Raw genomic sequence first — 13698 nt, 5'->3', positions numbered from 1 at the left:
TTACTGATTGGAAATTCTGTGTATTACAAAGCTGTATCGAGAAAGAATAAAGTAGTTTTAATCAGGAAGGGACTTGTATCACTGAAGTTCCTCTGAAAGAATTTATACTGGAAATTAACAAATGAGAAGAGATGTAACAATATTAAAGAGTTACTGGCTGTAAGGAGAATGCTACTGCTTTACAAAAGGATTTGGATTAGTTGCTGACTTAAGCAAATAAATGGCAGATGACTTAATTATAATACATACAAGGTAATGCATGTACACTATTGCAATTTCAATTATGAGTATTATTTTGATTCAAATAACCTTAATAGTGTTGTGGTTCATTTGTCATAAGCCATCCAATCAATGTACTGTTGCTAGCAGCAAGGTCAATAGGATTTTATGTTCTATCTATAGGCATATTGAATACAAGTCTATTAAAGTTATAATATCATTGTATAGGTCATTTGTTAGGAAATATTTGGATACTGTGTTCAGTCTTGGGCTCCTTACCTCAGAAAGGACATTAAATTGGTGAAAAGGGTTCAGAGGAAGGTTATGAGGGTGGTACCTGAGATGGAAAGGTTGTCATATGAGGATAGGTTAATATTTCTAAACTTGTTTTCTCTTGAAAACAAGAAGAGTTAGAGAGGATTTTTTTAAGACTTTTAAGAGAATTGATAGTGTTGATGCATCATCTTTTTTCATATTTAATGGTGATAATGGTAGGACTAGGAGACACAGTAATTTTGGTGGGGTAGGAGTCATCTTCAGCTAAGACAGTTTTATTTTTCTAACAGAGCACTGGCATTTGGAATGGATGCCTTTACTTTCAGATATGTCAGATGTGATAGTTGCAGTTAATTTAAAGGAAAGCTTAATAAATATTTAAATGATAAGGGCTGGTTTTGAGCTTTAATTTGATAGGATGACCTAGAAGGACAAAAAGGTCCCTTGTCACCCGTTACTGTTATGTATAAAAATGACTATATAATATTTCAATCTAGTGTAGTTTCAGTTACATTTTTTTGCATTTCACTGGCTATGATTCTGGTAAAAACCATTAATTCTAAACAATAATTGAATAGCAGTCTATAAGTGAAAAAAATGTGACATAAATTTTTTCTTTGATTAAAAAGTAGAGCAGTTCTAGTTCTTTACTTACTTACGTTTCTCTTCTAATTTTTTCATTCTAACCTATCACAGAATGGTAATTTAAGGATAAACATAGCACACAGTTACCATATTTACCCAATATTTAGAGATTCAAGGATTTGTTGGGGTTGGAAGTTGACTGAGGAAGAACCAGAAATAAAAAGCTGACTTTAGTGTTAGGACTATTGCTCTTTAATGTGAAAATCGATTAAATATGTAATTATATTGAACTAATAAGTAAATATAATGAAATTGTATTTAAATAAAAGTAAATATAATGAAAATGTATTTAAATAAAAGTAAATATAATGAAAATGTATTTAAATAAAAGTAAATGAAAATATAGCATGCATGATACTGTTACGTCTCCATTCATTAGTTAATTTTCCGAAGAACTTTACCAATACAAGTCCTTTCTTAAATAAAACTGGTTTATTCTTTCTGAATACAACTTTGCGATACACTTAATTTCAATGGCCGTGCTACAACAAACTCTATAACTCACAACGAATGTCTCACGTGCCCAACAATATTCTCTCTCTGTCCGCAGTTCTATTACTCATTAACTCACGTTGTTTCTTGGCCGGTCTTATATATATACAAGACTACCCCAATCTAGTAGTCTCCCGACATTTCATGAAGGTTCGAGAAGGAAGTGGCGTGATACAAGCGTCACGTGACCTTCGCTGTCGTAACAATACATTTGATAACAAAGACCCTGCCAAACCCTCCCATGTGTACCACTAATAGTTGAACAAAACAACGCTAACCTAAACCAACACTCTAGGGTACCAAGATACCTTTACTGAACTGTTAAGCAATCCCCAGTCATGTCACCTCTCTGTTCTATACTATGTGTGTGAGTGTATATATATATGTATATTCATGTGTCTCTGTAAACTAATTTTACCTGATGATGACTTAATCTTGTCAAAACACTGTACATTAAAATAAAGTTTTCATCATTACCTATTGAAGCCATCTCCAAACTTTTATATGCATAATACATGAACAACAGAGTGAGGAATACAGGAAACAAATATGAGACTTTCACAGGAAGTCATCACTTTTTCAAGCCAGAAATTAGTCTGTTTAAAATGTGAAACTAAATTCACAATTAAACTTCTCTCTCTATAGCAGACTAGTTAGAAAATTATATCATAATAATCCAGAAATATCAATGCTAGTCGTAGAGCAGTCTTACATACACGAGGTTAAGTGGTACACAATATAACTATCCCATCAAATACTAGATAGTGTCTGTAATCATACTTTGCTGTTGCAAGTAACAGTTAAGGATGCATTTAGCACATTATCTTTGCTAAATCTGTTGAAATGGGACTTTAGGAAATTTTTTAATTTTGTGAATGTGAAATATATACTAAACAATGACATTTTCTGATTGAGAAGAAAGATTATATTGTTCTAATATTATGTGTTTAATGTAAATTAAAGTATGAAAATAACATAATGTTATGCATAAGGGAAATTGTATTAGTGGTTTTGATAGAATAATTCATTTTGTAAAATAGTTGGATTAATACAGTGAAGTGTGAGCCAGAAGTTATTTTGGTGAAGAAGCTTGCTCTTAACAAGCATAAATATTTATGTAAATTAATTCCTGATGAATGTAGCTATTCTTATTTGATGACCAAAGTATATAAATCTTAATAAATAGTGAACAGAAAGCAAAAAGGATTCAGAGATGGCTTGCAGAAAATCCTGCACCTGCACCTCCACCTTATCCAGGTTTAGTACATCAACAAGAGGTAAGAAAATGGTGCAAAGTATAAATTAGATCAATAATTGTTTGTCAGTGATATAACTGAACTTAAACATAAAAGTAAGACAAAAACTCACTGTATACTTTTAAGTGTTATTTACAAATGTGATAGGTTTATTGACCACCACTGTTACAAAGAAATCCCTGGCCTTTCTAGGTGGTAATTATATCAAACTGTTTTGGTAAGTTAGTCTAATTCTATAGACTGAAAATTGTATAACCTTTGATGAAGTTATTCTCTTAATTTCAGACTGGTTTAACACTGCTATTTTATTGTATTAGAATGAATTGTCTGTGAGATAATTGAAATAGGTCTCTTCAATTTCAAACATTTTAATAAAATATGGTTGGAATGAATTTTCTATTTACATTTGCAATTTTTTGGGAATTTTTGATCAAGGTCCTTGTGGAATTATGTATGAAATGCTTATAACCAGATTTAACATGATGAAACGTTTCTACAACAGGCAGTTGTTGTCCATTCAGCTAACTTTAATCATGAATATTCTGCCTAAATAACCTATCAAAGAATACAGATTTAAAACTGAACAATTTCTTTAATGATATCAAAATTACACATGAAAATATAAAGAAGATATATTTCCTATCTTCTTTGAACTACTAACACAACTTAAATTAGTAAATAATGAAACAATGTTATTTTCTTGAAATTTGAGACTTAGACGTTTTGTAGAAGGGAATTATTTAGCCCCAAATAAATTATCACTAATTGAATCCTTGATTTCAACAGTGGATAGTCATGATATTATCAACAAGTCAGACTGGACCTGTTGAAAATGGTTAACCAAGTTCAAAATAGGTTTATGAAGTTGAATTTTTTTGTTTTCAGTTAAGTTCTACATGAACATTGTGGTAATAAAAACTGTACAAATTCATTATAAGTTAAACCTCACTTACCTTGTACACTGAAATTCAATTGTCAAATTTAATTAGCATTTTAAAATTATTAAAATAAGCTAAATAATTAATTAAGCAACATTATTTTTTGTTTCAATTTGAAACTGGTAAACTATCTTATGACACAGTAGGTCTACAAAAAAAGAACAGAGTGGACTGATTCCACTGAACACTAAGATGCAAATTAAAAGAAATATGATTTGCAAAATCAAATAGGAGAATACTTTGTTTCTTTCTTTGAATTAAATATATAAAGATAAACAGTGTTATAAATAAGTATCTGAACATTAGAAACATAGTACATTTATCGAACATTTTTATCATTTATGTAAGTAATACCTAATTTAGAACCCCAAACTGCAATATTAATACATGTAATTACAGCAGAAAGTGTTGGCTTTTAAAATTGATTGGTTTCATGGAATAAAGCATGGCAGAACTATATTTAAATTAAGTGTCATGTTTAGTTTTTTCTGTAACTCTTTGCCCAAATATTTTGTGTGAAAATCCCACAGCCAAGCCTTGATAGTTGTCTTTACTATAGTTTTAAAGTTCTCTTATACAGCAAGGTAATGTTTTTCCATGGATCCATCCATATACACTGGTGTTAAAAAGTGAAAGAACAAACTATTCTTTTGAGCACTAACAATTTGTTTCTTAGCTTTTGGAAAGCAGACTAACTATTTATAAGTTGATAACCATCAATGTTTAATTTTAGATTATACAACCAGAGCATTCAGTGTTGGATTTCAGAGTGAAAAGTTTATTTACTCTTGAATAACTATATTTTCACTAATATTGATTTTGTTACATGATGTAAATAAACCATTGCTTTAAATATTGGAATGAAAAATTATCAGTGACCAAAATAGATAAATAAATACATATGTACATTCTACTGTAAATGTTAAAGCTATTATTTTGACTGAAACTTCATTTCCTGAAATTAACTCTTGTTTGTTTCATAGTTTTATGTAGGGGAACTTAAAAAAAGTGTTGCATCATCTCCGATTGCTTCATTGCCTCAGCAGTGGCAAGAAGGAATATTAAAGCGCTCGCTGTCCTTTCATAAATCTTCCACCAACTTGAGCCCAGTAATTGAAAGGCTATTAGCAGATGTAGAGGAGAACTATGTGAAGACTATGAGGAAAGCTGCAGGTGACAAAAAACTTCTTCTTCACAAAAAAAGATTTAAGTGTTTTAGACCCTTAAGGTAAAATTAATGAAACCAATATAAGTTACTTTTGATGCTATTATCATGGGCATTGCCAGAATGTTTTGTTGGAGAAGCTCAATTTTGTTAGAGAGCTCATTTCTGTTTATGTTGCATTTTTCTTAGATAATTTTACAGTGTGTGTACCTGGTTACCACAGTATAGAACAATATGGATACTGCCTATTTACATTGTACTGAGAAAAGGGCAACTGGCAATATCCAGATAATGTTGAAATCACTGAATATCTTATTTAAAGAGGTTTATTTTACAATTTCTCACAAAATAATTTGATGGTTAAGTTTAGGAACAAATATTTATAATTTTTTTTAGATTTGATTTGGTAAGTATACTTACCAATATGGAATATGAACTTATCATTTCATACTGGCATGGCCTGGTGGTTAAGGCACACTTGACTCACAATCTGAGGTTCATGGGTTAAAATCATTGCCACTGAACATGCTCACACTTTCAGCTGTGGTGTTTTTATGATGTGACGGTAAATCCCATTATTCATTGGTAAAAGCATAGCCCAAGAGTGGGCAGTGGGTGGTGTTAACTAGCTGTCTTCTCTCTAGTCTATCACTGCTAAATTAGGAATGGCTAGTGCAGATAGCCCTTGTGTAGCTTGCACAAAATTTAAAAGAAATTAAAACAATCGTCCTGATATATGATAATGAAGTTTTCACACTTGTATTTTATGTTGACTTAATCTGTTAGTCAAAAGTCAGACACCAAATACTATGTTTTCACACTGAACATTTTTACCTATGTTTGGTCATGTTGATCATTCAGGTATTAATTATGGTTAAATGATTAATATGATAATATACTACAAACATGTAATATTTACAAGTTGATATCAAATATAGACATTCAACATAATTAAGATATATAAGCACACAACAGGTTTGTCCTGTTTTCAAAGTTTGGCTGTCTATATGTATAACTTGCATGCACCAATGATTTATGAGAGAGAATTTGTACATGCAGTTTTGGAAGTTAACCAGTGTTAAAACATTTTATTTTTTCAAAACATAAGCTTTATCATGAAATTAAATTATTTACAACTTCTGATCTAAAATAAACTAACTTGATCAGAATAATTGTATAATAGATTAACCATAACTTTTAGGGATCATAAATTATTTCACAAGAATACAAAAACCAACATAATTAAAGTGCACGTTATTTATATGGAAGCCCCTCTTCCCTGCCAGTATCCGTTTTTGAGGTGAAAGGTAGAGGACCCTCTTCCTACTGTGGACCTGATATACAATTTCAGATGCAGCCAGGTGTTAGTTGAGGTCAAACTCCCATTTACAATCTGTCATACCTTAACTACTCTACATCAGGAGGTCCCATTATTTCTGTAATTTTTCTTCCCTTTTTTGGCAACACATTACTAAAGGGCAAAGAGGTGTGTTATTTTTACTTCCTTCTCAAACCCCATGGTTTTTCTTTTGGTGCTTCCTAAAAGGAAATCATCCTCTCACCAGCCCTTCACTAGTTCAATGTGGGATTCTAGCTTTTTGTGAGAAGAGGTAAGATATTGTATCAGAAGTTAAAATTTGTTTTAACTGAAAATGTATTTCCAATAGATACTTACCTCTTCTCACATTTTCCACACTTCTTCCCAACTTACAGTGTGGTTTGGTGTGATCTGATCAATCTCGAAATGGTTAGCAGTTGCAAGATTAGAGATGGTACTAGTTATGGTAGGGGTAGTGTTGCACTCCTATTGGTGGAGGATTACTGCATAATCATCAGTGAGAGTATCAAGTGGGAGGTAAGTGTCTACCAGAAATACATTTTCAGTTTAGGAAAATGTTAACCTTTGTTAAATGGCTTTGCAAAGCATCTTTTATCAGATTTTCCTAAACTTTTACCACAGCTGATGAAAGACTAATTAGCTTATAATTACTTGGACAATTTTTAACACCTCATTTGAAAAGAGGAATGACATTAGCTAACTTACAATTATTTGGCACCTACCCACTATTCAAGAGCTTACAAAAAGTAGTAACAAGTGGCTCACATATCCAATCTTTAACCTCCTTCAAAACCCTTGGGGAAGTATTATCTGGCCCAGGAAATTTGTCATTCTTTAAACTTCCCAATTTGTTTCTTAACAAGCTCAGAATTAATGCAATCATTTTTGTTTGACCTTGTTTCCATCTATCAACTGTTCAATATGAGGATACTTAAATCTTCATTAGTAGAAACTGAAGGAAAAGCAGAATCTCATAATCATCAGATATAAGTTTTTTTGTCTCAAGAGTCCTACCCCCATCTTAACATTTTGTGTACCCTTAATGTATTTAAAATAATCCTTACTGTTCATTTTTATTTTCCATCAACTTTTTTTTTCATACATCCTTTTTGACATCCTAATTTCTTGTTTGATGATATTTCTTGATCTTCTATAATCACCTGTCATATTGGTCAATTTAACATTCTTAAATTTGTGATGCTTTTCTTTAATTTCATCTCTTATATCCTTTGTGAGCCAACCTCGTATTTTACTTGCAGAACCACCCTTCTCTTTCTGTAAGGAATATTTTTATCTTGAATATTTAAAAATTTTCCACATTTCATAAATGTCTTCAAATAATTCAGCTGCCCAATTCACAACAGATAATTCTTGTCACATCACTTCAAAACTAGCTTTTTTGAAATTGGTAACTAAAGTACCATTATTCCTAAATTCCATATGTAGCAAAACATCGAACCCAATAGAGCAATTATCACTTGTGCCCAAATGCTCCCCAATTTTTACCTTCTCAACCATTTCTACATTATAAGTTAACATTAAATCTAAAATAGCATTGTTTCTAGTAGGTATCTTGAATTTCCAAAAAACCTTTCTCCCTCATGATTTGACTCTAACATTTCCCAGTCTATATGCCTGAAATTAAAATCACCCATAATAATGACTTCATTAATAGCTGAAATCTTAATCTCATTGAAAAGTTTCTCACTAATTTCATCAGTATCATCTGGTGGCCTGTAACAAATTCCCACTAAAAGCCTTTTTCCCCTTATATCTGCTAATAGAAACCCAAATGGATTCAATCTCCTTGCTATAATCTTTGATATCCTCAATTTCAACAGAATGTAACTCACATTTTACACATAAAGCCATTCCTGTCTCTCTTTAGTACTCTAATCCTATTAAATGACTCTGTAATTCAAAGAAATTTCTGTCATCAAAATCATCTGCATTTAACCATGTTTCAGCTAGTTTCAATATATCAAAATCCTCAATTCCTACCAGTGCTTTAAAGTCATGTATTTTAATTCTTATACTTTTAGCTTACAATAGTAACAATTAAGCCTAACTTAGAACTACTTCTGTACTCATTTCTTTTGCTAAACTTTTCTCTACATTTTATTGTTTTTGCATTTAGTTTATCCTGGATCTCACCACTGTCTAGTCCTAGTTTAAAGCTTCCCTTACAGCTGAGTTAATAGCCCTTGCAAACAGGACCAAACCTACCATATTTAAATGTAAACCATCCATTCCAAAAAGCTCCCTTCCCTCATTGAACTGATCCCACAAATTCAACCAACCAATATGCTCATCCTTACATATTAACTTAAGCCTAGCATTCAGCCCTAATGACCTACTTATAATTTCATCCACACAATTAATTCTCAGTAGTATCCCTGACACAGTTAAGATATGGCCTTTTCCTTTAAATGCCTTTATCAACCCCTTGTACTTATTAGTTAGCTCCTATTATCTACTTTTCCCTATATCATTAGCCCCAATGTGCACAACAAAGACTGCATCATTGCTAGCCCCCTTTATTATATCTCTTGCTTTGTCGGTTATATTCTCCACCTATGCCCCTGTGTAGCATAATCTAATTATTTTCTCCCTATTTATGCTACAGACTATCATATCCACGTGCCTTGTCAAGGAATCACTTGTAATTATAACCTCCTTAAGTTTATCATCCACATCTGTCTCTGACCCCTTTTGTTTTCCTTCCCTCTAATAGTTCCTCATCTGCACAAGCAAAGGGCTGAAATCTGTTTTCCAGTAGAATAGGCTCGTTACAATTAACTCCATTACTTTTAGCCCTAATAGTACTCTTTCTAACTTCCTGAAAGTCATTGTTAGCTGATGCATCACATGCATGTAAAAGATTAAGCTCCTTTTGAAATACTGCTGCCATTTCTCACAGTTTACACTTCTTTTTATCTGTTGCCTCTACTTTAATTGGAATAACCTCCAACTTCTCTTCCAACCTACAAACTCTACATACAAATTGAATATCTCCACTATTAGTACTAACTTCCTTAGAATTACATACCAGTCCTGAGTTCCCAAATAAATCCCATTCACTGCACCCATCACACATAAAAAACTTGGAATGCTTAACTCCTACACTGGTCTTAATCATCGTATTTATATTGTAACCTGGAAATAAATACTCAATACCAGTAGCTTATTGCCAATGCTGTTAAGCCTAACATTTGAGAATCAAATATATTATAGTTTTTTATCCCAACTTTATGTTCACACTAAAGTAATTAAGTTTATCTTTAATTATATAAAAGTGACAAATAAGTAGCTTTACTTTATATGATGTTGACGTAATACAAATAATACAATGTATTTGCATAATTTATAACCTACCTATAATCTAGTGGATCTTAAGTCAAAAAAGCAAGTTAATCCTTAAAACACAAAGAGACTAACAATTCTGAATCAACTTCTGGGTATAAAACATATCAAAGTTATTCATTTACTTGTAAAATTAAAAATGTAAAAACTAATGTTTAAAGATATGGACATGCAAAGCTGTTTTATAATGTTTCAGTATTTGATTCTGTTTCTACAGTAGGTCACATTTTCAAAATATCTGAAGAATCAGTTCTGTGTTCTTTACAATAAGTCATGTTTTGTCAAGATGCTTGAAAATCAGGTTGTTTTGTTTTCTTTTCAGTAAATCATGTTTTCAAGGTACCTGAAGAATCAGTTTTGTTTTCTTTTTAGTAAATCATGTTTCAAGAATGTTACTTACCTATCTGCTCTATTAATTGCCATGTAATTTTTGCACATGCCACAATCCTTGAACAAACTCCCACCCCTACATGTGTCTAAGTGTATTGCACCAGCATATGATGTAATAATTATAATGCTGTAGGTCTTCACAAGTAGAAGGCTGACACAACCTCCATTTGCTGCATTCTCTCTGAGAAATAAGGTGATCATAGGCATATTATTTCCTTGGCACTGTCTGTGTTCAAATATGTTTTTTTCCTATGTTTTTAGTTTCTAGTTATCTTGATTGACTGCCTTTCTTTAGTGCTACATTACTTTGTCCTCATTGCAATTTTGTTTCATCCATGTGATGGCAACTTCATTTTCTCTGGCCACCACATTTCTTATTGTGCTATTTACAACAACAAATACACAAAAATAAATAAAAAATAACTTCCCAAAGCTTAGACAGTCTTTATCAAGCACTTTCTCTAACTGTTTCATAAATGGTTAGAGGTACTTTTCTAAATATGGAGCTGACATTCAGTATTTATCTCTTTAGCTTATTGCATGGAGCAAATGCATAGCATGTTATAGGTCTCAAAATTTCAATAAGTGTCATGGTACTATGATTATCATAGATGTACTAAATTACTTCAATTCTATAGAGCTGTGATGAACCACGATATGACAGCAGGTTCACTGCCGATATTTTTCAACCATGATGTTACTGCATCAGGTGGCTAGTTCTGTTTTATTGCCTTCTGGGAGCTTGCCTTGCCTTTAGATGATTTTTACCATCTGTTCCACCTTCAGTCTTTGCTTCTGGCTCTTATCTTCTTAATAAAGTATGGATACTTCCTTCTTTTTTGTTTGCTACACTCATAACTCATTTTCTGTCTCTTTTGCCTGGGTATTATAATGAATCTTGAGTTGCTTTATTTCGTGAACCTCCTTCTGTCCAAACTACAAATTGATCAATGTTTTCCTTGTCCTTTTTGTCTTCATGATTCCTTTGCTCTGGCCTAAAATTATAACCCTTCTCTCTTTCTTGAACTTCAACCTCTTATACCCCTTCTGTATGCTTGGGGTGCACCTCTTTTTCCTCCTTTATTTCTTTTTTTCCTGCAGTCTGCTCATCTTATCTTCACCCTTGACCTCCTCACTGTAGCTCTTCTTCACAACCCTAATAGTTTTTGATGAGGATATTTATTATTTTTCTTTTGTCTCTTAGGCTTTTACTTCTTCCTCTACTGTCTCTATTGTTACTTGGTCTCTCTGTTCTTGGGATATCCTCAGTCTGGATTATTTTCTTTTGGGTGTCCACCTCCCTTCATTCTCTCTCTCCTTGACTGAAGTCTTGTCTCATTTCTCAATTCACCATTCTTTGTTTTTTTTTCCCAATATCTTTGTATCTTGAGCTGGGGGTGCTTTCAAACAATCTTCTTTTGATTCTGTGGTCTCCTGTCTTACTAGACCACAGATACCTCAGTTGGCTACCTGATTATGGCAGTCCCATGGGGCTAATTCTTCTGTTCCTCATCTCTATCATTTATACTTGACATAAATTTTGTCCCTTTTCTCACTGCACAATTCTTTGGGGGTGTTCCTACTTCCTTGGTATATTGGGTTGGGTCTGCTCACCAACAATCTTCCTTTATTTCCCTGATATCTTGTCTCACTAGACTACAGATACATTGGTTGGCTACTTGACCTTGGCAGGCCTGTGAGACTACCTCCTCTCATGTTCCTCCTCCCTATTGTTTCTACTAGCCGTTCCATCCTCGCATAGGGTGGGCCATTAAGACTCTTGGTAATAACCCTTCCAATGATCCAATTATTGGTTCTAGAACCTCTAATGATAATACATTCTGACAATTATGGGGTCATTTCATCCATCACTCTTCAAGGAGGCATTGGCTTTTGGGAAGTTTCCCTTCCCTCGCCTTTTGACATACTTCCATCTGTTTTGAAAATTGCCTATTACCTAGTAGTGTTATCCATTCCACACCTTTCATCTCTTGCTTGATACTTTCCCATTCTTTCATCATTTTTTCTCGTTATTATTGCTTGTGGTCTTAATTGTTTGGACATTCATGTCTTCACTGCCTCTTGTCCTCTATATCATAAGGATCATTTGAGTTGTTCCCTTATTTGTTCTTTCTTCCAAAGACTTGGGCTGCCTGGGAACATGATCAGTTGTTTTTTCTCCAATTGCTTTCAATCTGATTACCTCATAATGTAATTTTCTATTCCCAATCACCTTTTATGTCCAGATAAGGCTGGACCTTGATATCCTGCTCGGACTGGCCTCTTTTGTGCCACTGTCACCCCCTTTATTTATATGACTTACCTTGATTGGGTTCATCAGCTCATCTATCTGGCACTTATTCTTTGGGTGAGTCTGACTGAATGCCTTTTGATCTTGCATCTCATCAGTTGTGGTTTATCCCAGCCTTTCTTGCCTCTTTTCAACACTGACCATTGGAGGAGATTTTCTAGGCTATTATGTTGACTTCATCTCTCACTACTTACATCACTGATTTTGTCTGCTTTCCACATCCTTCACACATTTCATGACAGCAGTACATGTTCACCAACCTTTTTTTTTTCACACATCCAAAAAACGAAGACAAAAATATTCAAACCATAAACCCACATAACATGGGGAACTAAATATTACATTTCTTATGTTTGGTGTCATCGGATCATATTGAGTAGCCAGTGTTTCCTTACAAAGAATACTACTCTACATGAAATCTGCATCCAGCAGGGAAGTGCATAAAGTTTTAAACCCATCTGTCCATTCTTAGTGCACACCGGTGAGATGGGAATTTCTGCAAAACTTCTTCAGCTGTATATCTATATAATTGATCTGGCTATTTCTGCAAATTTAACAATATAATTTTCCTGTTATAAAATCACAGTAAATTAACTGTTGAAACACACTGGGCAAGCAGTTTTACCTACTTGAGAAGCATGTGATCTCCCCCTGGATGCTGCTCCACCAGGTGATCCCCAGACTTTTGGAACTCACACCCCATGGTCCTTCTATTTCTCTTGCTATTTCGAAAGGAATTCATTTTGTCTTTGATCAGCACCACCCCTCCATCATCTTCAATATGAAAAGAGGTAAGTAACATTGCTGAAGTTAACATTTTTCCATACCTGAAAATGTAGTTCAGCTAGTTATTTTCTCTTTGCACTATCTCCCACCCTTCCTCCCCACTTCCAGTACATTTCATTTGCCTCATCAAGAATGAACCTGTGATTGTGCATGTACTCACAGGGATTACTGCACATAGGGTTTGTGTCGCCCTTCTATTGGTGGAGGGCTACAGCATTAGGAGAATTACATTATAGGCTGCTTTAATACATTTAGACACAATATTAGGTGGGGGTTTGCTCAAGATTTGTGGCATTCATAGGAAATTCTATGGCTGTTGCATGCAAGGTAATAGCTCGTAGTAGTGTAAAGATATAAGTATATATCAGAAATACATTTTCAGGTAAGGAAAATATTAACTTCCAAGACACCTGAAGAATTAGTTCTGTTTCTTTTCAGTAAATCATGTTTTCAAGGTATCAGAAGAACAAGTAACAAAATCTAAACAACCACAAATGTAAGTATATATATATATATAT

General features: G+C 33.3%; 1 protein-coding gene across 1 annotated transcript in view; it reads left to right on the top strand.

The window, feature by feature from the left end:
• Positions 1-13698, top strand: part of LOC111086288 (dynein heavy chain 12, axonemal-like) — a 35171-nt gene that overhangs the window by 3905 nt on the left and 17568 nt on the right. The window contains exons 3-5 of the mRNA XM_022388599.1: positions 2819-2909; positions 4810-4999; positions 13619-13676. Coding sequence (XP_022244307.1) covers positions 2819-2909; positions 4810-4999; positions 13619-13676 — 339 coding nt within the window. The remainder of the gene's footprint in view (positions 1-2818; positions 2910-4809; positions 5000-13618; positions 13677-13698) is intronic.

This window comes from Limulus polyphemus, unplaced genomic scaffold (genome assembly GCF_000517525.1).
Source record: "Limulus polyphemus unplaced genomic scaffold, Limulus_polyphemus-2.1.2 Scaffold994, whole genome shotgun sequence".
NCBI classification, from domain to species: Eukaryota; Metazoa; Arthropoda; class Merostomata; order Xiphosura; family Limulidae; genus Limulus; species Limulus polyphemus.
Note: the sequence above shows the minus strand (reverse complement) of the source record. Positions and strands in the feature narration are given on the sequence as shown.